A 25,536-nucleotide genomic window follows, 5' to 3' on the forward strand; every position below is an offset into this window, starting at 1 on the left:
AAATGCTCATCTATAATGCTTTTGTTCTTGTTAGGCTAACAAGGAGAGTATAAATGAATAAAATCTACAAATAATCCCCAAGTTATATTTGGTAGGAATTTTAACTTCCTCTTTGGTTAACATTTTGGATATATAAATAGCCAGATTTGCCAACAAGAAGCAAAATAGTCTATTTTAATTTTCTTTATTTTTCTAATTCACATTTAAGATGAGAATAGGAAAATCAATACAGCAATGAAAAACTAATGTATCGGGTAATATAAAATCTAAAAGAAAAATTAACAAAGGAAAAGGAAAAGAGTTAAAAAGCCAAAATAAAAGATAGCTGCTAACTGATTTTTTAAACAAAATTAGAATCATAAATTAAAAGGCAAATTAATATTTGTGTTAATTTAATCCGCACTTATTTCCAAATGAATTAAAGAGGTATTCAAAGGTTTTGAACAGTTTTGTCATTTGTTATACTGAATTATTTGATTCATAGGAAAATTTCATTTTCTAAAACAAATTATCAAAAATATTTCACTAATCTGATCTGAGCCAAAAACCTAAGCAACTAAAGTACATTAAAATAAGTTCAAATAGTATCAAAATTTTGATTCAATAATTATCAAATGTTCTCCGTATAATAGGAATTAGCCCTGATTGTTCTGAGGACAGTAGCCATTCTAGATAAATCTACCTTTACAACAGCTAGATTTTGCTTCAAACAGATAAATTTATTACGACAGTGGTTTAAATCAAGCAAGAAAAAAATCACTTAAGGTAAAGAATCACATAACCAAGTAACTATTATTGTTTTATCTTAATCACTCTTAGGGCAAGGTTTCTGGCTTTGAAATAGTGAGTATCATGTAATAAAGAATGAAAAATGAAATATTTTTAAAAATTAAGTGTGTGTGTATATATATACACACACACACACACTACAGTATAGCATTTCATATATGTTTAATGTCTATACATAGAGGGAAACATATGATTTGAACTAATTTAGCCATGAAATAGTCCTCATGAATATTGACTATGAACATGAAAATTTCTTCATATGCCTCTAATTTCTGGGGAAGGGGTGAGTAGACTGATTTACCCTGAAAATTCAGTGAAAGAGTTTTCATTAGTTTAAAGACATTTTATTATAAATGCCTTTGGAATTTATTAATTTAGCATTAGGAAAGGTCAATTTTCACTACATTATACAATCTACAATAAGTACACATACATTTTAAAAGAGTAGAAAGGATTTACCTTTCTCATTTTGAACTTATTTAACTTATTCAAGATATTATCACTCATCATTTAAATACATCATATCAGGAATAGTCTATCATAAAATATTTAATAAAAATTCTTCATAATGTTTTCCTTACAGGACTTATTGTTAGTAATTAACCGGTATACACTGAGTCTCAGCGATGTAGTTGGAAACAAGTTCAAAGTGCTCATTTTTGCTTTTAAATAAACTGACAGCAGCTATTCAATTCATTCAACAAATACATATTGATTATATAATGTGTGTTAGATACTGTATTCAGGGCTAATTAATAAAAGTATATATTAGGCACAAGGCATTTTATTTTCTGTGGATGGAGAGAAGATTGATTAATTTGAAAAAAGCCCAATAAATTTTCTCTTTCATTTATTTCTCCTAAATGCAATCAAAATTTAAGTATTTGTAAGTTATTTCAAGGGCACCATATTTTAGAACTCACCGCTGATAAGACAAAGATACATAAACTTAATAAATACTATGGAATGGAATAACTAACAATTGAAAAATCTGAGATAACTTTCCATTTAAATGTTTGTACTTTTATTTTGCTCTGTTTGGGTTTGTATTATTCGAAACATCTTCTATAAATAATCAATTGTTTATATTTTAATGGCTTGATTCTTTTATGTAGGAATTAAAGACAAAAAAATGATAATAATAGAAACATGGAAGAATGAAAAGGTAATTTTCCTAAGAAAGACTCATAAGACTTACACATATGACATATTTTAACATTTAAATACTTAGGTTATCCATTCAAATTATAAATTAAATGTCAATAAGAAATTTAGAAAATATAAATCTAGCCGTTGGAGTAGAGAAAATCAAGCTTTCTGCCCCAAATTCTCCTTTTATTATTCTAAAATCAGTATGACAGACTTTTTTTTACTCTTTATTTCAGCATATGTGTATGCACACATTATACACACAGTATAAAATAGAACCATCAACAGATCATTTTGGAGGCATCTAACATAAAACCTGACATGTAGGAAACTAGTTCACTTACTTATTCACAGCACTGGCAAAAAAACTCGCTATTCAAATATGAAAAGTACAACTACAGTCAAACAACTTTGGTTTTGCATTAAAAAATCAGGAATTCTTTTACTTACCTCTTCCTGACAATGAGTCACGGCGGTTCTGGAGGTAGTACAACAGCTGCTCTACCTCACTGAGCTTTGAGGGATGAATAAGTTTACATTCTTCAACCACCTTCCGTGCCAGGGAAGTTATATCTGTGTTGGCATTGAGACTCTTAAGACGAATGCTGCAGGCATATCAGAATTTTCCAACTCAGGTATTATTAAAGTAAGTGATAACTGAAACAACACTTATTTTAAATAAATAATTGAGAAAACATTTTAATGTACCAGACATTGACCAAAAGCCTATAAAATACAAAAGTATTTATATATAAAATATACAAAATAATATAACAAAATATTAGATATAATCAAGCTTAAAAGTGAAAATGCTTAAAGCTTAAAAAGCAATGACTTTATTTGATCTGGACAAACAAGATAACAAAAGGAATGTAATATCTACATCTGACTCTTCTATGTAGGACAGCGCATTCACAGAGCTTATTTTAAAAGCTCATTCTGATGTCACATATATAAAGTCTTTATTATTAGATGTGAAAATTCATACTACCAGAATTAATCATTTTTTTGACCATACTCACAGTCATTTTATTTTTTCAGTTAGGAACAAGAACAACATTAATATTTTCAGTCTCAGTTGTTCTGGTGGAAATTATATGGAAGGCAGAAAAAAAAGTAGGATGCATTTTAAGACCTATATGAGAAATTCTGAGGAACAAATGAATATTGTTACATATGTTAGTACATTAAAAAAAAAAAAAAAAGACAGTTTCTCTCTCCTTTCCAATGTAGTCCAGGACATTTATTGGAAGATCAGTAAGGAAAAGTTGTTCAAAGTCTGGAAACAATCGCCAATTTATATGGACTCATGGCGCCAAGAAAAGCTATAAGGACATAAAATTAGAGCGAAGACTTAAACAAGGGCAAAAGATCTGTTGCAAGCAGATGCACTCATGGAAGGCTTAGATTCAAAAAGAGAAACATAAGAAAGTAGCCACTATATTGAATTACTTCTTTGTGAAGATGGCCAATTTTTGGAGAGACGCCAAAGTAACAGGGACAGAGACTTCAGAAAAATGTCCTGTGCTCAGCATCTGTGAAATCACTATTCAGACACAGATGATCTCTCCTGAAAGAAGTCCAGTAGAGTGATTTCTGTATTCTTCCCAGCTACATATCATCCCCAAATCTGGTTCTCTTGAGATTCTATAAACTATCTAATTGCCTTTAATAAATTCCTTTCATGCTTGAATTTGCTACAGTGGCTTCTGATATCTGCAATAAGAACCCTAGCTATACTCTGTCTCTTTATTTTAATTTTTATTTAATCTATTTGTTTGCTTAAGTTTCTACCTTTTACATCTTTTTAAATTGTTGAATATTTTAGTATAATTTTAGCTCCACATCAGAAAGCAGAGATATAAAGGAAAGGCCATTCACAGAAAAACTCTCAAAAGACCTCTCCATGTTTAATTTTAACAACGAACTGGGAAATCTTGAGTTTTCATAAATCTGACTGAGAAGAGGCACAGTAGAATCTATAGACATACATTAAAAAAAAAATTCTTACTAGTCTTTTTTAGAGCAGTTTAGGTTTACAGGAAAATTGTGCAGAAAGTATAGAGTTCCCATATATGCCCCAGCTACCCTTCCAATAGAGTTTCTTCTATCATCACCATCTTGCAGTAGTGTGGTAACTTTTGTTATAATTGATGAATCAATATTGATATGCTATTACGAATTAAAGTCTACCTTTACATTAGGGTTCATGCTTTGTATCCTATAGCTCTCTGGGCTTTGACAAATGCATAATTTCATGTATCCACCATTAAAGTACCATACAAAATAGTTTTACTGCCCTAAAAATGCCCTGTGCTCCACCTACTTATTCTCCCTTCCCTCATCCTTTGAACCCCAGACAATCTCTAATCTCTTTTTACTTTAGTTCTGCCTTTTCTAGAATGTTACACAGTTGAAATCATATAGTATGTAGCTTTTCCAGTCTGGCTTCTTTCATTTAGCAATATGCATTTAGGTTCCACCACGTCTTTTCATAGCTTGATAGCTGATTATTTTAGTGCTAAATAATACTTGACTATATGGATCCAACAAAGTTTGTTTACCCACTTGCCTACTGAAGGACGTCTTGGTTGCTTCCAATTGTTGACAGTTACAAATAGAGCCGCTATAAACATTCAGGTTTCCATGTGGACCTAAGTTTCCAACTCATTTGGATTAATATCCAGGAGCACAACTGTTGGATCATACAGGAAGCCTACGTTTAGCTTTGTAAAAAACTGCCAAAATGCCTTCCAAAATGGCTGTACTATTTTATATTCCCACCAGCAATGAATGAGTTCCTGTTGCTCTATATCCTCACTAGCTTTTTGTGTTATCAGTGTTTTGAATTTTACCTGTTCTCATATTAGTGTGTAGCAGTATCTCGATTTAATAAAGTGGATTTATTAAGATCTAAAATCTTTTTTAGATTTATTTTATATACTTTATATATATATATATATATATATATATATATATATATATATATATATATGCAATATGATTCATCATCTTCCTAAATCCTTCCCTTATTAAAAGAGACAAAGAAAAAACAGGTAGGGCTAGAAATTTTAGAAAATGCCAGCTGTATGTTTACTGATTATTTCCATAATCAAAAAATAGACTCTTCATTAAGAGCCCATGCCTCTTAAGAAAATCAAAAATTCACACACACAAAAATGCCTTTATTAATTTTGTACCATAACCATCAGTTTTTCATAACAAGATCATTAGAAAACTGGAATTCTGTTTAAGGCAGGTTTATCCATTCCTTTACCTAATAAGAGAGAATAAAATACATGTCTTCTGATCTAAGCCATAGTACTGACTACCCCAATTTAATGGAAAGTTTCACTTCATACCTATCTCAATCTATATGAGTGTCTCCCTCAAAACTCTCACCTCCAGCTACCGCCATTTACAAATTCTCTAGAGCTATCAAAAAACCATACTCTTTTGGCCTCACAATATGATTCTGCTCCAAATCCTGAATAGCCAGGGTTGAATATCACAAGATTGAGTTACCTAAGTTTTTTCCTTACTGATGTTTAAACCTACTTACTCTGGCCAGTCGATAGTAACTCTTTCCAGGTGGCTGACTCTCTAGTGAATGCATCCCTTGTCTAGAAATCCTGAAGATTTTCAAACAATAACAACATTCTCACTTAATTCTAGCTGGGTAAGACTACTGACTACATTAAGAACTAAAACTAACTTTCTTTCATGAAATGTGGATGTCGGTGGTTCTAAAAGCAAAGATTCCTTCCTAATCTGCTACTTTTCTTTGTAATTCAGATTAACAAAATCTCAAGAGATTTTCACATATTCTCAAAATGCACAAAATTTAGGCAGCAATTGCAAACACACAAATGGAAGAAAGTATGAGAGAACACAGAAGGTTGTGAGCATGTGAATTAAAATCTACAGTATGAGTAAGTGTGTATACATGTGTATTTTTCTTCAATCTAGTGGATTACCCAAGAACTCACTTATTTTTAATGAATTATCTGTGTAATTGTTTCCTTCTAACCTAAATAAGAAGATTAGAGATTTTAACAAGACAGTAGGCAGTTTCTCTTTTCAGAGTGCTATACCCTGAAGTTTCTTAATTGCAGCACTATTAAAATTTTGGGCCAAATAATTTTTTTTGTTTGTAAGTAGCTATCTTGTGCATTGTAGGCTGTTTAGCAGCACCCCAGCCTCTATCCACCAGATACCAATAGCACCCTCCACTTATGACAACCAAAAATGTCTCCAGGCATTGCCAAATGTCGCCTGGGGTGGAGGGGAATCATAACCAGTTGAGAATCCTTACTATATATTTAAAACACAGTGCTTTTCAGTGTGCTAAATATATCACATGCACTCTTAGCATCCTGAATATACTTAATACCACCAAAACACACTAAAATTAGTTTCTTTTCAGTTCCCAAATCAAAACTTTATATGTAGGGAAGAATACTAGGTGATCTCAGACCTTCCCTACTTCCAGAAAATGATGGAAGGAAGGTAAGATCATCACAAGCACAAATGCAGACGAATGAAAAAGGCCAGTTCCTAAGGGGCTCCCGAAGGTATTTCAGAGGCAGGAAGGAGAGTTTGTAGAATATTGGGAGATCTAAGCTCAATTCATTAAGTCAGAAAATGCTCGTCCTATTACTAACATCTTCCAGAGGGCTAGATTTTTAAGGGATGAATTAATGGTACATGACCCACTTGTAAATTTTAGAAGTTGTATTTTCTGCAATTTCAGGGAATAAATAACATAGGATTCCCTAAAATACAAATTTCTTAAATCAAGCTGAAAAGTTCCACATAAACGTATCTTTTATAATTGATTTCACAAATTTCTATTCTATTAAATCCATTTACTAAATGGGATAAATAAAAATAGGCATTTTTCACTAGGTCCCAATTTGCTCACATAAACATGATTTTCTCTGGAATATACTCCCTATTTATAGTTTAATACAATCTCTGCTTCACTAAGATAAAGTACCCCTAGAAGAGTGGTATAATCATTTATCACCTACGCAGATCTAAGTAATATCAGATTTCTATAAAGTTTGTATCAGGTTCAATACTTTCAAGTGTGCACAAATGAAGTAAACTCACATTTTTTGGCATTCCTTTCGTTCTCCCAACATGGGATCCCCCATTTCTCCAAGAATGGTAGCTTCCACTTCATAATGAACAATGAGTGCTTTCTCTGATGGATGTACATCAATATTTCCTCCTTTAACTTTCCTATTAATACAAAATGAAAACAGGCATAGCTACATTAGAAACTCATAAAACATTCATGGTTTTTATCTAGTTTATCTAGTTTCTAGTTCCAAAAACATGTGAGCTGGATTAACAAATGCATTTAAATCAGATTTTCTCTTGACTTGGGCTGAGAAATACCAATTTTTCTCCAACTCTGTAAACTCTGTACTATACATATATTCTTGGTCTTGTAAAAAGCACCTTTATGAATAGCTCTGAGAAAAAATACAATTACCCAAAGAATCAAACATAAGAGCAAGTGAATAAAACCACAATTAAGATGGTTTTAGAGAAAACAACCTCAATCAAAAGTCAGCAATCCAAAACCAAAGGCAGTTGCCCCCACATTTACATTTAAAACAAAAATCAACCTGCCCAATAATTAGCCCATTAACTAAATCACAGAATGACATGAAGAAATTATCTAAACTGCAATATTATATCGATTATGCACCATCTTACCTAATTGTATAAACTGAAGCACTAGGACCTAAATCATTCTTTAAATCACACTCAAATTGCATAACAAAATGCATTTACAAGTTATGTTCTATAGTAACATATCTCAAATTACAGTCTCATTAGTAGTTTAAATAGAAAATTTATTAGTAGTTTAAATAGAAGTGAAAACATACAGTATTTGTCTTTCTTTGTCTGACTTATTTCACTAAGCATAATAGCTTCCGGGTTCATCCATGCTGTCGCAATGACGAATTAATCACTACTTGTTCTTGGCCGATTTAGAAGCTGTTAGATGTGTTTGTATTAAAAGAGATTAAGCAATGGAAATAAGCAAGATTTCCTACTGAAAAGAAGAGTAAGGATCTGCAATATGTATTAGGACGGTGATTAAAAGTCAAGTGTAGAGATAGAGTAGGAAATCAAGTATACATACTCTGCTAGAGTCCAGGAACGTCAGCAACTACACTGACAGACACACAGAACAAAACTCACAAAGAATAAAAGCAGAAACCAGGTAGGCCAGTAAAAAACAGGCAGTTAGGAAATTAGATACATACACACATTTTAAAGAGAATGGTACAGCTTTTAAAAGTTAAGATAAATGGATATAAATTCAGGCTAGCAGTCAAAAGCTAGAGAAACCACAGGAATCAAAAGTAAGAAGAGTTAAAGAAAAAAAAATGTAATACAGCACTAAAGAAACTATCTTAATTAAAAAGAAAACTAGTTACTTGCTTCCTGATGAGATGGAGAGCAATCCCAGTACTGAACTTTTTATGAAGAAGGAGGTAACTGTATCCAATTGAAGAGAATCATAAAGATGAAATAAAAGTGCAGATCCCGAGAGTAGCCTCATACCAACACTTTCAACGTGGGTCTTCCACATATTAAAGAATGAGGGAAAAGCATAACTGCTATCTTCTGGTCTGGTATCTTGCCTTTCTCCAAAGAAATCATATAGTGCAAAGAACCTCACCATTCCTTTTTAGTTTTTGTTTGCTTATTTTGTGTATGTGTGTTTTAAAGGAGTAAGTTAATTATTTTTTAAAAATTTCTCTACCACTAAAGCAATTTATTGTAGGAAAAACAGAATACAGAAATTAGCACAGAGAAAAACTGAAAAAAAAAATACCTAGAAGAAACCAACTGTCACCATTTTAGCACATACACATCCAGATATTTTTCTACTTGTATATAAATAATACACAACCAGAGAGTGTCAACTCTAGAATTTCTTTAAAGTAGAGGCTTGAGGGTAGCAATCTGATAGAGTTAAAATTACATTTGAATAGCAATTTACATAAGATTGGCACAAGTATTAATTGTTTACATCAACGTGGGGGCTGATGGAGATTCTGGGATGGGTAATCCCCTTCCCTGTTCCCCTTGGCACTGCAACTGAATATATAAAATATATACATTACAAACTAAGTTCATATTATATATATGATGTGTAACATACTTTCAAAAATTACTATATAATGACTAAGAATATTTTGCCATTAAAACTTCATACATTCACATTCTAGATACTCCATTTGTTGAACACCTTGATTCTTTATTTCTAACTTATGTTGAACAAGACTTACAGGATTCATTTACAAAACATTCAAAACCACTGTAGGATACTTGGTTGATTTACAAAGTAGTTCTTTAAAGGCTCAAAACATTTTGCAATTCAGTTACTCCATATTTATGTATGATACAGATATTTAAAAATTGACAACTATGCTTTCAAATTCTATTTTGGTTGGTAAAATATTCCAGCTTATTTGGAAGCAATTATGAATTGTGTCTACGTGCAACCTGTGACAAGTACATATCTGCTGTTGACAGATATGTAGAGAAAATTGCTTTTACAATAGCAATGTGCCTCATCAAAATCTGTACTTGTATTATCATCACAAAATGAGTAATTTTATCTTAAGTACTGACCTTCCAAACTGAATTTAACATGGCATTCATAGTGATATCAGACATTTAACAATCGAGAGAATGAACTTCCAAATGCTCTACTTGGAATCCATGAATTAGATGAGAAAAAACTTAACCCATTATTGGGATTAACTGATTTACTATTTGTAGCATCTTATGACACTGATATTAAACTGATATCTTTCAACTGTTTGGAAATTTCTTCTGCTAATGGAGCCTTCTCAATAACAGGACTGTTTCACCTCTTTTTTTTTTTTCTTTTTAACACGCATAAGAAAACTGGAACCAAAAATGTGCTAAATTGAATTAGAAAGAGTTTTTCTTTTAATCTCAGTATGAAGTCATGCTTCACAGACTCATTTATAAGATACACCTTCTTTACCCACATGTTAATTTTCACCTTCAGGCAGAGTGTTCTTAATTACTAACTTGTAAAGTACATCCTGATGTTTTCAGAATTCTTGTGGTTGATGATACATTATGAACCCTAAAATAGGTAACAACTGCTGACTAGCATTATACTACATATTTATCACTGATTTTCTAGAGAAACAAAATTTAGCCCTTAATGTTTCATTAAACAGGTATTGTTTGAAAAAATTAGTACCATCTACAGCTACCTAGGGAACAGTTTCCTCTGAAATTGAGCAATGCCTACACAATGAGCGAACAGGAAAACCTACGTGGAAGCAAATAAGAAAGGCTGAGAGATAGTCTTGCCATAAACCCCACTTCCGGTGTGGTGACCCACAATCAGGAGAAAACTCACAAACCCGAGTTTCTACCTGAAAAGTAAAAGATCTGAACCCAACATCTAGCATCCCAACTTTTAAGACCTGCACCTGAGAGAAGAGCCCCCAAAACATTCAGCTCTCAAAGCCAACAGGGCCTGCATCCATGAGACCTGTAAGCAAAACACAGAACCAGTTCTTAGAGGTCTTGTGTATGCAGACTCGCCAGCTGTGGAGCCTGCTGCAGGAGCAGCTGACAGGAAAGCGCCCAGACCATCTGTGCTTAAAGGACTGGCCTGAGGGGCAGGCATCTAATTTAACACATGAGCCTACTGAAATACTCAAGATGGAGGCCTGCAGGGACCATCTTCGTGCTCTCCAGCTCCCCTGTGTCTCCCAGAAAACAGTTTGTACCCTCATCTGGTGTCCTGCTTATTGCAGCTGCTGCCCAGGGGACAGATCACCTGACTCTGGCAGCCATTGGGGTTAAACAGAGGAAGAGTTCTTAAATGGCTACTATCCTCAGGACACATTAGAGGCAACAGACTGCGGCAATCAATCTTTCTGTGAAAAGATCTGTTAGCTTATCTTCATATCTGTGAACTTGAGGCAGGCTTCTAAAAAAATACACATCTGAAGGCTGTCTATAATCCTCTCCAGACACCTGAAAGGGCAGATGCTATCTTTGCGCTCTCCCACTGTCACATTTCAGGGCACCAGTATCTTCTAGAGGGGAACTTGTACATTTATATGGTGTCTCAATTTTTGTGGCTGCCACCCAGGGGACACCCCTTGATCGCCTGGGTCTGGTGGCCACTGGGGCTTGTGTTCATGAGTTCAAAGGGACATTAGTGGAAGAAAAAAAAATAAACAGTCCTTAATTGGCTATCATGCTAGGACTCAGGGCAGAAGGAGGAGACAGAAACACCCACCTCCCAGTCTTCACCTGAAAGAAGTATTTTTGCAAACTTTAAAAGCAGTGTATGGCTTCCAATCAGCCTGAATCCAAGTGCTGACTGAGAGCTTCCCCTTTAGGACACTAACAGGTCTGGGCACATCCTCAGCTACTAGTAACTACTAAAAATAAAGTAGGCTTCTTGAACAATCACAGAGGTTTGAAGACAACCAAGAAAGAGCCAGAGCATGGCTGAATGAAAAAGTTCATCTCCTAAACAAGGCCACTCCTTCCAGGCTGGGAGAGGTGGCTAGTTTATTTAACAGGTAGAAATCAATTCAAGGAAAATGAAACAGAGGAATGTGTTCCAAGAAAGAACAAGATAAAACCTCAATGAAATGGAGATAAATGATTTACCTGATAAAGAGTTAAAAATAATGGTCATAAAGATGCTTGCCAAGCTCAGGGGAAGAAAGGATGAAAAAAGCTAGAACTTCAACAGTGATAGAAAATATAAAAGTATCTAAAAGAAATCACAGAGCTGAAGAATACAATAATTGAACTTAAAAACACAACAGAGGGGTTTAACAGTAGACTCGATGAAGAAGAGGAAAGGATCAATGAACTCAAAGACAGGGCAATGGCACTCACACAATCAGAGAAGCAAAAATAATAAAAACAGAGTGAAGATAGCTTAAAGGACTTATGAGCCAACATTAAGCCAACAAACATTTGCAATATAGGGGTCCTAGAAGGAGAAGAGAAGGAAAAAGAGGCAGAAAACTTATCTGAAGAAATAATGGCTGAAAACTCCACTAACCTGAAGAAGGAAATAGATACCCAGAGAGAAAACTCAAATTACTAGAATAGGAAATTAAAGTGGGACATTACTACTATTATATCTGACATTATAGAGATAAAAAGAATACTATGAACTACTATAAGCCAATGAAGGATAACCTATATGAAATGGACAAACTCCTAGAAATACACAAATTATCAAAACTGACTCAAAAGAAAAAGAAATTACAAGTGCACCTATACTGAGTAGAGAGATTGAATCAGTGATCAAAAATTTCCCAACAAAGAAAAGTCCAGGTGCCACACAGTTTCAGTGGTGAATTCTACCAAATATTTAAAGAAAAATTAGCAACAATCCTTCTCAAACTCTTCCAAAAATTAAAAAAGGAGGGAACACCTTCTAATTCATTCTACGAGGCCAGCATTATCCAGATACCAAAGCGAGACAAAAACCTCATAAAAATAGAATATCTTTTATGAATATCCTTTGTGAAGAGATGTAAAAATTCTTAAAATACTAGCAAAAGTATCCAGCAGCATATTAAAGAAGATAATATACCATGACCAAGTAGGGTATATCCTGGGAATACAAGGGAGATTAAACATATGAAACACAATTAATGTAATACAACACATTAATACCATGAAGAAAAAAATGTACATGATTACTTCAATGATGCAGCAAAAGCATTTGATAAAACCCAACACCCTTTCATGATAAAAGCATTCAACAAATTAGGAACAGAAGAAAATTTCCTCAATATGATAAAGGACATATATTAAAATCTACTGCTAATACACTCACTAGTAAAAGAAGGAAAGATCTCCCCTTAAGATTAGGAACAAGAAGAGGATGCCAGCTTTCACCACTGCTATTCAATACAGTACTGGAAGTTCAAGCCAGAGCAATGAGGTATGGAAAAGAAACAGAAGGCATCCAGACTGGAAAGGAAGAAGCAAAACTAAATCTGCAGATGACATGATATCATATGTTGAAAACTACTGGAGCCATCAAATTCAGCAAAGTTGCAGAATATGTAAGTAACACACAGAAAATCAGTTGTATTTCCAATATACTAACAATGAAAATTCCAAAAAGAAAATTAAGAAAACCATTCCATTTACAATAAAAAAGAACAGTAAGGAATAAATTTAAGCAAGGAGGTACAACACTTACACACTGAAATCTATGAAATATTATTGAAAGAAATTAATAAAGACTAAATAAATGGAAAGACATCACATTTTCACACATTGGACAATTAATATTTTTAAGATAGCAATATTCCCTAAAGTGATCTACAGATTCAATACAATCCCTATCAAAATCCCAAAGCCTTTTTTGCAGAAATGGAAAAGCAATCCTAAAATTCACATAGAAACACAAGGGATCATGAATAGCCAAAACAATCTTGAAAAAGAAGAACAAAATTTGAAGACTCACGCTTCCCAATTTTGAAATGTACTACAAAGCCACAGTAATCAAAACAGTGAGATATTAGCATAAAGATAGACATATATGTCAATAGAATAGAATTGAGTCCAGGAACAAACCCCTACATCTACTGCAGTCAACTGATTTTCAACAAGGGTGGCAAGACCTCTCATTGGGGGAAAGAACATCTCTTTAACAAATGGTGCTAAAACAACTGGATATCCACATGCAAAAGAATGAAATTGAATCCTTTCTTCATTCCACACAATTAACTCAAAATGGATCAAAGACAAATTTTATAGCTAAACATGTAAAACTCTTAGAAAACAGGGGGGGAGTCTTCATGACCTTGAATTTGGCAATGGTTTCTTAAATAATGCCATCAAAAGCAAATACAACAAAAGAAAAACATAAATTTAAAACTTTTACATATGAAAGGATACCTTGAAGAGAGCAAAAACACACACAGAATGGGACAAAATATTTGCAAATTATTTATTTGCTAAGCATCTAGTATCTGGAACATCTAAAGAAGACAGACAAAGGCCAAGTGGCATATGAAATGTCACTAGTAACTAGGGTAATGTAAATAAAAACTATAATAAGATACCACTTCACATCCATTAAAATGTCTACACTTAAAAAAAAAACAGAAAACAGTAAGAGTTGGTGAGGATGTAGAAAAATTGGAATTTTCATACACTGCTAGTAGAAATGTAAAATGGTGCATCTAGTGTAGAAAATAGTTTGGTGGTTCCTCAATGAGTAAAACGCAGAATTAGCATTTGACCCAGCAACAACTAGGTATATACTAAACAAGAGAAAACAGGTGTTCGAACAAAAACTAGTACAGGAATGTTCACAGCAGCTTTATTCACAATAGCCAATAGATGGAAACAACCTAAGTGTCCATCAAAGGTGAATGGGCAAACAAGATATGCTATATCCATGGAATGAATTACTCAGCTTATAAAAGGAATGAAGTACTGATGAACGCTATAACATGAAGATTAAAAATATTTTACTGTGTGAACAAAGCTTTACACAAAGGCCATATACTTATTTCACTTATCATCAACTTACAGCATGTATCATAAATACAGTAAGTACTTTTGGTAATATACTATTTAAAGTCTGTATTCCTTGCTACATCATAATCACCACAGAGGCTGGGGAAAGTTTTCATCTAATACTTTTAATCATTTGGCTGAGTGACTTTTACAGGGTAGCATTTCAAATAACCATTGAATGAATGAATGTCATTCACTCTTAAAATCCTTCAGTGGCTCCTCATTGCTCTTATAAGTCTCAGCTCTATATTACAGCTCATCAAGTCCTATATGATTTGGCCCATTTTTCTTTCTAGCCTTATTCTCAATTCGTTTAATCACTATTCAGTGAATTCGTATGTTCCAGGTACTGCTCTGGGTGCTGAAGATACAACGGGAAGTAAGTACACTATACTTCACCCTTTCGAAGCTTATAGGGTAGCAGGAAAGACAAATAATAATAAAGTAGTAAGAGTTGGGAAAGACAAGGTATTACGTATCATGGGAAGCTAGCAGATATATCCGACCTGGATGATGGACTGGGGGGTGAGAAAGGGCAGCTCAGGAAAGACCTAGAAACAGTGACATTAATGCTAAAATAGGAAAGATGAAGAGTTAGCTAAGTAAAGAACAAGGCAAGTTCCAGACAATGGGAAGGGCATTTGGAATCTAACACTGAAACACATAGGGGTCTAAAAGAAGTTATTTCTGCAATATTATGGTTACCAGGGGAAAAGGTGGTAGGAAGGGATAAATTTGGGAGTCTGAGGCTCACAAATGTTGGCCACTGTATATAAAAATAGATTAAAAATTTTTTTTCTGTATAGCACAGGGAACTATACTCAATATCTTGTAATAACCTTTAATGAAAAAGAATATGAAAACAAATAAATGTATGTATATGTATGACTGGGACACTGTGCTGTACACCAGAAGTGGACACATTGTAACTGACTATGCTTCAATTTAAAAAAATAAACAGAAAAAAAAAGTTACTTCTGTAAGGCTGAAGTATGGAATTGTTGGGGGCAGGAGGGGAACAGGGAGAGATGAAGCTAAAATGGTAGGTGCTCTAAGAGCAATGGAAAGCCATCAGAGAGTTTCAAGAGGCCAAAAAAGAAAAAAATCTCTGGCTATTAACTGTCTATGTATTTGTGTGCGTTATCTGATTAAGGATATGAACTGTCTATTTAATCATTTCCCCAGTGACCAGAACAATGCTAGGCATGCACTAGGTATTTGGTAAGGATGTATTAAGCCCTACTGAATCAAAACATTAACTGGTAGCAGAACAAAAAATGAAACCCGATTTTTTTTGTTCTATAATCTATTAACCTATGTAAACATAGAGATTAGAGATTCCTCAGTGATAACTCCAATTAAATGACTGAAATTAACTAATTAAAATTAGAGTGAATCAATCAGATTGAAAACATACCGCTCTGTTAAAAACAAAATAATAAAAGTAGAACTATTACAAAAAGAATATATGTAATCATTATCAAAGAACTAACCATGAAAACAGAAGGTTCTGTCAGACACCATAGGCCATCTGGCCTGCATGATTATGTGTCAGATGCATATTTCTAATCTGAAAGCAGGCAATGCAAACTTCCTATTAGCTACATAGTCAAAATTAGAATTGAGAAGTGTATATTTCAACCTTTCCGGATTCTGACCTTATTTTACTTCAAACATTACAGTGACTCATTTGATTTTGTTTTTTTGAACTCTGCATAGTATAGCTTTGAAAGTAAGCAGTAGGTTGAGAATTACAAGTCATAGTATACCTAAGGGACCACTGGGTACAAGAATCTAAGGAAAACTATCTTCTGTCACAACCATATGACATGAATATAAGCCATTGGTGTAATAGTGGTTCTTTGCTCTAGAACAATCTTGAATTTAAAGTTGAAGGAGAAAGAATTTGTTTTCTTCCACAGAATTTTGAATCGAGATATTTTAAAAGGTTGATGTAAGCAAAATTCAGAGAGGAAATAAATACTGACTACATACTTGTCATGATTAGATTTTTTTCTAAAACTTTACTGATAAAGCCTGGTTATTTAATAATTTCAGATACATTTATACAAAAATGGGAAGGAAAGAAATATACGCCTCAGTCCTGCAAAGACAGTGCGTACAGCTGGTTGGCTGCGTGATTGATTTTACAATTGTTTCAATCCCTTTTAAGAGTCTATTAAAGGTCAGAAGATCTTTCTGCGATGATCAGGGCCCTGTCAGGCCAGGATAAACATATTCAGTAAAAGTATATTATGACTTGAAATAATGCCACCACTTTACATGGATGTTTTATCTTTTAGAAGTATTTTCATATTTGGTCCTCATACCTCTCATAAACTAGTATTTGCCCCATATAAGGAAACTGTGTCCAAAAGAATACAGGTGACATTCTAGGGTATTTACCCAATCAGTAACAGGGGCTTAGCTAAAAATGGAGAGTCCTTTTTTTTTTTTTCTATTGGGTCCCTGCTAACTCTTGGTCCAGTGAAAGGTATCCTTTTTATCGGGGTGATCTTATCTTTGACCAGAGTCAAATAAATAAACCCAACAGATTACATTTTTTTAAGGAGTAATTGATACTGTAAATATGTTCAAACTAAAGAAATGATAGCCTGCTCCATGTTAAGCTCTTGAACAAATCTCTTGATAATTATGAACCTCCCACAAAAATTATACCGTATACATGGCATTCAAATGGGTGAAGTGGATGAGGAAAGCAGAAATAGCCTGGAAAGCAACATCTCAATCCAGCCTCCCATGAATTAAAAGCCACCGCTTCTTTCCCATTCATCATTTCAAAACCCCACAGCAGTGAACCCCAAACTGGAGACAGACAAGAGAGGCGCTAGAAGAATTCATTTCCAGGCTCCCACGGAATTTATCATTTGGGGGAAAATGGAGAGTCGGGGTATGGGGGCGGGGAAGGGGGAGGAAGACGCGGTTTACCCCGCCCTTCGCCCCTCGCCCCTGAACAATGCAACATAGCAAGGAAACCATCTTCAAAGCTGTCAGGACCCGTCGAGTCAGGTAAGAGGCTGCAGAAATTCGCACCCCCTAAGGGCCCCTTCCTCTTTTCAATTTAGCTTTCCCCTCCCTTTCCGTGACTTCGCCCCTGTCTCCCACCCCCCTTCTAAGCTTCTCGCTTTGCCCAGTGACACCTCACGGCCAACCCAAGAACCTCTTAAGAATATCTTCAGGGTCCAGGTAAAGGAGGGTGGGACCGAGCCTTGGGGAGTCGTCACCTTTTGAGGTATCTGGCGTCCTCCCCCTGCATGGCGGCGGCGGCGGCGGCGTGGGGAGGATGAGGGTGTCTGAGGCCGGCGGGGCTATTTCCGGGGACGGTGGCCAAAGTACCCCACACCCAAAGGCGATGACAGTCCTGAGGCCTGCAAGGCGGGGCAGCTGCGGCGCTGCGGTTACCACGGTGAGGCCACCGGCTCCTCCCACAGCTCCGAGGCCTCAAACTGGAGCTCGCCCAGACCCGCCCAGAGCTGCCTCTATCAGCTCCGCCTCAAGGCGCATGCGTCTGCCGGCCGCGCCAGCACGCGCAGGCTCAGTATGCGGTGCTGGCCCTCGGGACTAATCTGACGCACCCTGCAGCAGGCAGAACGTGAAGGCTTTTGCGGCAGATTTAAGCGGGCGTGGTTAAGGAGTGGCTCCGTGTCACCGCCCCCTTGAGGATGGGAATTGAAAGCGTCATCCCGGATTGAAATGTTAGGTCTTCAGCTTGAAGAGAGGCAAGGGGAATCAGTTAACCTTTTAATTAGAGAATGAAGGCTCTAGAGCATTGCATTCCAGCCCTTAGCTAATAACCTGTAAAGTGAGGTTTGTATTTGGGGTCATTGTGGAAGAGGAGCTGCACTGACTGCTCTCAGAAGCTCGAACTTGTACAGATAGTCTGACCCTTGTACAAAAAGAATACTATTAATATGGACTTTGACCTGGTGGTAAATCTGTCACTTCCACTTTGGTATCCTAAATCTAGAATGCACCTTTATTTATTTATTTTTCCACACAAAAAGAGCTCCTGAATACAGCTCCTCCACTAATTATTCCTAAATAAGGGTATGTTTGGAATTGTTTCTTCCAAGGCAGGCAAGTGTGGCAATACAGGCCATAGGGAAGACGGGTAGTTTGTTTTAATTATAGTTGATTTGCAATATTGTGTTAGTTTCAGGTGTACAGTGATTCAGTATTTTTGTGGATTGTATTCCATTATAGGTTATTACAAGGTAATGGGTATAATTTCCTGTGCTATACAATATATCCTTATTGCTTATGTATTTTATATGTAGTAGTTTGTAACTGTCAATTTCATACCCCTAATTTGTCCCTCCCCCCTTCCCTCTTTCCTTTTGGTAACCACAAGTTTGTTTTCTGTATCTGTGAGTCTGTTTCTGTTTCGTATATACATTCATTTGTATTATTTTTTTAGATTCCACATATAAGTGATATTCATTTTGAACCTTAGCAAGTAATGGCCTCTGCTTTGAGATCTGTTCCCATGGACTCAGCTATCACACCTACACAAATGACTTATTGATTAATTCAATAAATATTAATTGAGGGCCAGCTTTGTACAAACATCAAACCAGATTCTAGGGACACAAAGAAGGCATCTCCACTCCCTCTTCTCATCTGTAATCTTATCACTTACTCTCTTCTTGTTCTATGTTTTCAGTCACTTTGGGCCATGTCTACATAGTTGTTCCACTGCCTTTTTCAAATGCAATAAATTAAAGCAGTGCACTGCATGGAATATTAAATATAGACACAGTCCACATCCACTAAGACATATTATTTTTATCTGCCCACCCATTCACACCAGCTACACTATTTCTGTCAGTGTTGTAGTCATTCTTCTAGTCTTCTGGAGAAGAATATATGGAACTAACTTTGACGTCTTCCTTTGTATCATTCCCTATTATTAAATTATTACAAAAGTCTATCATTTCTTCCTTCAAGATATTCCTGCAATCCAGCTTTTTTCTCCATTCTCATTTCTACCTACTAGTCTAACCACTTCATACTTGGGATACTGCAATTCTTTCCTAACTGGACTCCCTATTTTCTGTTTTTCCCAAATTCTCAAAACTGATACAAAATTTTACAAATTATTATTCATAGCTAGATTACCTTAAAACCCTCACAACACCTAAAATTGCCAATCACAATATCTATTAAAATGCACAGCTAATATAACAAGCATTCTTGCAATGTAAACTCCTTGAGATCAGAGATTTTGCTTTATTTACCTCTGTATCCTTAGAACAGCATCTGGCTCAGAAATGGCACTGAGTAAATATTTGGAGTTGAAAAAAAAATGCATACCTGAGCTTGAAACAATAACAATGAAAATCTGGAGGAAATGTATAGAGGCCAGAAAGGAAAAGCTGTAACTTAGATCAGTAAGGAGGTAAAGTGAAACGGGCTGAACTAGAGAAGCTGTCAATCTGTAGCAGGAAAAGTACGAGATAAGCCTGGGCATTTTCTTCCTGAAGTATTGAAATACTCAAAGATGAATGGGATTGTGTCCAAAAGACACTGGTCAATTTTGAGACAATTTACAACAAAAAGAATAATTACTGTGATTGATTTAACACATTAGTAAAAATCCAGGAGTCCACAATGATACTCAATAACTGATAGAAAAACAGAAAAACAAAACCTCACTTTCATTGATGCCAATGACCACATCAAATTTTTACTCTGAAAATTGGTAATTAAAGGAAATAATTAAGCATTTAATCCAGGTCTTTTGAGACTAAACTATAATTTACCTCCTCTTAATGAGGGAAAGCTCTTCTTTACAGAAAATGACTGCTAGTAATGGAGAAAAATAATTATAGACAGTTACTATTTTGCAAGCCCCAAGAAATAATGGATTCAGGGACACCTCATCGATTTATTATAAAATAAAATGTGGCAAAGTTTAATCCCACAGATTTCTTGATAATTCTAAAATGAAAAAATGTTACTTTACCATGGGGATATAAACATATCAGTATTTTAAACAAACAAGTAAATTTAGCATCATTAGTAGTGGTAGTACCTGATAGTTTATGGGATAGGAAGCACATAAGATCATTTGTTAAGTATTCTTACCAGAAATGAATGTGAATCTAAACTGTTAATCTGTAAAAAAAAAATTAATAATTAGAAATCTCAGTTAAATAAAGTTGAGAGACCAGAATGGGGAGCTCTTCTGCCCTGTGATGATAACAGATCTCAACAGGAAGCCTTTCCTGGAAAGGGCTCATCCAATGAATAGTCATGAACTCTTTGTTTACTGTAGACTTCCCAACTTCCTTTTCCTCTGTATAAAAGCATTGTCCTGCAGGGCATTTGCACATGGTTCTCCATGATTGCAGACCCCCAAATGCAATGCTCTGCTGAATAAACCCATCTTTGCTGGAGAAATATGTGGCAGTCTATTTGCTTCAGGTCAACAGATCTCACATGCAGTACTAGATAAAAAGATGGCCTCAAAAAATGGAGAACACCCAATTGGATATCAAGATATATCATAACAATAATAATTACAAGGTAATAGTATTGACAAAAGGAGAGAACCCAAATGGAACAAAAAGAGAGCCAACTCATGCACATACATAAACTTGAAATATGACATAAGTGAATTTTCAGATCATAATGGGAAAGATGTATTTTCAGTAAATGTTTTTGAGGCAATTGGTTATGCATATGTAACAAATGAAATCGGATTGCTATAAGCAAATGCTAATTCCACATTGAATAAACAAGTGTGAAAAAACAAACTTTATAAACATTGAGAAACAAATATAAATTATCTTTATGACCTTCAGTTTTTAAATTTTATGTCCTTCAATTTTAAACAGGATACAGAAACCACAAAAAATAAGATATTGATAAATTCGTTGTTAAAATTTATAACTTCTGATTATCAACCAAGACAAGACAAAGAAAGTGAAAAAGGTAAGTCACATGAGAACTAACAAAGGATTAAATCGATTACTTCAAGATCCATTAGGAATCAAAAAGGAGAAGGCAAACAACCCAATGGGAAAATGGACAAAGAAGAAAAAGAGGAATTAGGAATAGGCAGAAACAAAACAAAATATGAAAAGATGATCCACCTCGGTAGTAACCAGGGGGCTGCCAATTAAGACCATATAAAGATTCAGTTTTACATCGACCAGAGCGGAAAATTTAAGAAGTCTGACAATACCAAGTGCTGATGAAAATGTGAAACCTTGGAAATGATTTAGTAAACATTTTGGATGTGAGTGTACATTGGGACTACCACTTGGGAATAAAATGTCTTGCATTATTTTGTAAATTGAACAAGGATATCCCCTAAATGTTTGCAATCCTACTCCTAGTTATATAGCTCACAAAATTCTACCATGTGTGCACAATGAGGTTTGTTCCAGAAGTATCGGAGCAGTAATGTGCATAATAGAAAAAGAAAAATGGAAAACAATTCCAGAATATTTTTGCAGGAGAATGGGTAAATATGTTTGAAATATTCACACAATACAATATTATGCAGCAGAGAGTGTTAATGAACTAGAACTATACAGACAACATGGATGAGTATTTGAAACATTATATTGAGTGAAAGTGATTTGCAGAAGATTACATAATTTTTAAAATTGTGGTATAATTTACATACAATAAAATTCATTCTTCTTGGTGTGCAGTTCTGTGAGTTTTGACAAGCACATGAGTTATGTAACCACTAGACAATCAAAATAAAGAGCAATTCCATCATCCCCTGAAATTCCCTTCTGTTCCTTTGAAGTCAATCTATTTCCCCAACATCAGGCTCTGGTAAATACTGATCTGTTTTCTGTTCCTATAATTTTGCTTTTTCCAGAACATCATCTACATGTAAGCATACATGATATAGCCTTTCAAGTCTGGTTTAATTCTTTCAGCATAATGTATTTGGGGGCCATCCATATTGTGTTTCATTGGTTTATTCCTATTTTTCTGTTAGGTAATATTCCACTGTATGAATATGCCACAGTTTATTCACTCACCACATTTGCGTTGTTTCTAGCATTTGGGAACTGTGAATGGAGCCCCTATAAACATTTACACGTAGGTTTTGCGTCAACTAAAGTTTTCTTTTCTCCTCAGAGCAACACTTAAGAATAGAATTGCTCAGTTACATGGCAAATATATGAATAACTCTATGAAGCTGCAAAACTGTTTTCCAAAGTGGCTGTGCTATTTTGCGTTCCCACCAACATGTGTGACTTCAGATGGAGCCACATCCTCACCAGCACTTGGTGTTATCAAGTTTTTAATCTGTTTGTTTACTCTAGTCATTCTAACAGGTGTGCAAGGATATCTCATTTGATTTAAATTGTATTTCTATGATGATTAATGGTATAAGTATCTTTTCATGTGCTTATTTACCATTTGTATACCATTTTGGGCAACGTCTTTGTTCAAATATTTTGTTCATTTTTTGTAATTTCACTAGACTGACCACTGATTAGAGAGATAGCAATAGTTAGATAAGTAAAGATACAGAGAAATTATTTCTATCTAAAATTAAAGAGGACATCACTCAGATTTTATAGGTATATGTAAAAATAACAGGGAAATATTGTGAACAACTTTATACAGATACATATAATTACTTAAAATGGACAAATACCTGGAAAGATACACATCACTACAACTGAGACAAGAAGAAATACAACATCTTAAACCTCTGTATCTTTGAAAGAAATCAAAAACCTAATTACAATGTTTCACAGAAAAAACATTCCAGGCACAGCTTCGCTGACAAATTTTACCTAAAAAATAAGGTCAAATTACATACTCATGCAGAAAATAGAGAATGAAGAAATATTTACCAACTCGTTAAAAAGGGTCAACATTATCCTGGTATCAAAGTCAGACAGAGACATTACAAAATAGAAGGCACAGACAAATATCCTTAGTGAGCATATATGCAACAATCTTTAACAAAATACTAGCAAATTAAATCAGCAATGTATAAAAATATATACTATATTGTGACAAAAGAAGGTTTACCTCAGAAATGCAAGGTTAGTTTAATACATGAAAATCCAGTAGTATAATTTACCATACTAACAGTATAAAGATGAATAACCATACAATCATCTCAACAGAAAATTGAGAAAATTAATTTGACAAAATTCATGATTAAAAACGCTATCAGAAAACTGAGAATAGAAAGTGACTTTCTCACTCTACTAAAAAAAATCTGTGTAGATTTATTTCTGGGGTCTATTCTGTCCCATTGGTCTCTGTATCAGGAAGTAAAATGCTTCCAGGTATGTCGTTCTTTCTCAAGATTGTTTTGGCTATTTGAGGCCTATTTTGTTTCATATAAATTATAGGATTTTTTTTCTATTTCTGCAAAATAAATAGCACTGGAATTTTGATAGGATTGTATTGAATCTCTAATAACTTTAGATAGTATGGAAATACTGGCAATATTTAGTCTTCTAATCTATGAACATGAGATATTTTCCCATTTGTTTTGTTTTCTTCATTCTCATTTATCAATGTTTTGTATGTTGATTTTATATCTTGAAACTTTATTGAGTTACTTATTCTAACAGATTTTTGTGGGATCTTCAGGGGTTTTTTAGATATACAATCATGTCATCTGCAAACAGAAATAATTTTACTTCTTCCTTTCCCACCGGATGTCTTTTTTCTTGCCTATAAATAATTTGATTAGTACTTCCAATACTGTGTTAAATAAAATGGCAAGAGTGGACATCCTTGCCTTGTTCCTAATCTTAGAGTAAAAACTTCCAGTTTTTCACTGTTGAGTATTATGTTGGTAGTGGGCTTTTCATAGATGGTCTTGAGTATGGTAAGATAATTTCCTTCTGTTCCTAGTTTGCTGAGAGTTTTTGTCATGAAAGGATGTTGAATTTTGTCAAATGCTTTTTCTACATCTATTCAAATGATCATATAATTGTCATATTTCTATCAGTGTGACATATGATATTTATTGATTTGCATGTGTTGAATCATCCTTGCATCTTAGGGATAAATCTCACTTGATCATGGTTATATGGTCCTTTTAGTGTGTTTTTGAATTAGGTTGGCTAGTATTTTGTTAAGAATTTTTACACCTATGTTCATCAGGAGTCAGGCTGCATTGCTTGGGGAAGCCTTCCTGTTGATACCACAATTCGCTCCTTTTGTAAAACTGTTCCTCCTGGAAGCTATTCCTAAGCTTCAGACTTAGTAAAGTGCTTTCTCTGTTCTCCTACTGCATTCACTGTACTTTATGGACGTGATTTATTTAAAAGAGTGATTCAAAAGATGTAAAATCATGGAATTTCCATTACATTTCCAACTCACAGTTCTTGACACATAGTGATAACTAATAAATGGTAACTCCTGCTATATCAGATACAATTACAACCTTCAAGGATCATGTAAAGTAGTCACCAGGTATGTAAACAAATAACTTGAACATATGAATGCATGTCATAATGATAGCATGAAACAAAGTAGAATGTTGGCACAAAGGAGGGAGAAATCTACTCATGGTGGATACAGGCTCAGAGTAGGACTCACAAAAGATGAATAAAACATTGCTTAGCAGAAAACATAACAGAAACATCCTAGGGAAAGACAATAGTATATACAAAAACAGAAACGTATGAAACATTATGGTATTTAGATATTTGGATATTTAGGTAACTGCAAGTATTTGAGATGGTTAGGGAATTAGGTTTGAGTGGGAGAGCAGTGAAAAACAAATTTGGAAAATTCAAGATGGGCAAAATTGTAAGCTTGGTATAAGTGTATGGTATTTGGATATTTTCTGCACACATCAGGAGCCATGAAAGAATTTTCATATGGGAAAATTAAATGTTGAAATTTATTATTTTAGCAATATTAATGTTCTATATTTTATAGCATCATAGAATAGAGATGTAAGAATTAACATTTTTTGATCTCCAAATATGCTGCTTTTAAATTTCAATGCTGATCTGCTTCGAGAGTTCA

The 25,536-nt window shown here is 34.5% G+C and overlaps 1 protein-coding gene across 2 annotated transcripts in view; it reads right to left on the reverse strand.

The window, feature by feature from the left end:
* KIFAP3 (kinesin associated protein 3) overlaps nt 1-18,033 on the reverse strand; it is a 127,910-nt gene extending 109,877 nt beyond the window's left edge. The window contains exons 1-3 of one of the 2 annotated variants that reach the window (XM_010984495.3): nt 17,781-18,032; nt 7,054-7,185; nt 2,389-2,543 (exon numbers count right to left, since the gene is read on the reverse strand). In XM_010984495.3, coding sequence (XP_010982797.1) covers nt 2,389-2,543; nt 7,054-7,185; nt 17,781-17,812 — 319 coding nt within the window. In that variant the 5' untranslated portion in view covers nt 17,813-18,032. Of the gene's footprint in view, nt 1-2,388; nt 2,544-7,053; nt 7,186-17,780 lie in introns of both variants that reach the window. The other variant, XM_010984496.3, reaches the window with a different exon arrangement.
* Nucleotides 18,034-25,536: the final 7,503 nt, after the last annotated feature.

Source organism: Camelus dromedarius, chromosome 23 (genome assembly GCF_036321535.1).
Source record: "Camelus dromedarius isolate mCamDro1 chromosome 23, mCamDro1.pat, whole genome shotgun sequence".
In the NCBI taxonomy this organism is placed as follows: Eukaryota; Metazoa; Chordata; class Mammalia; order Artiodactyla; family Camelidae; genus Camelus; species Camelus dromedarius.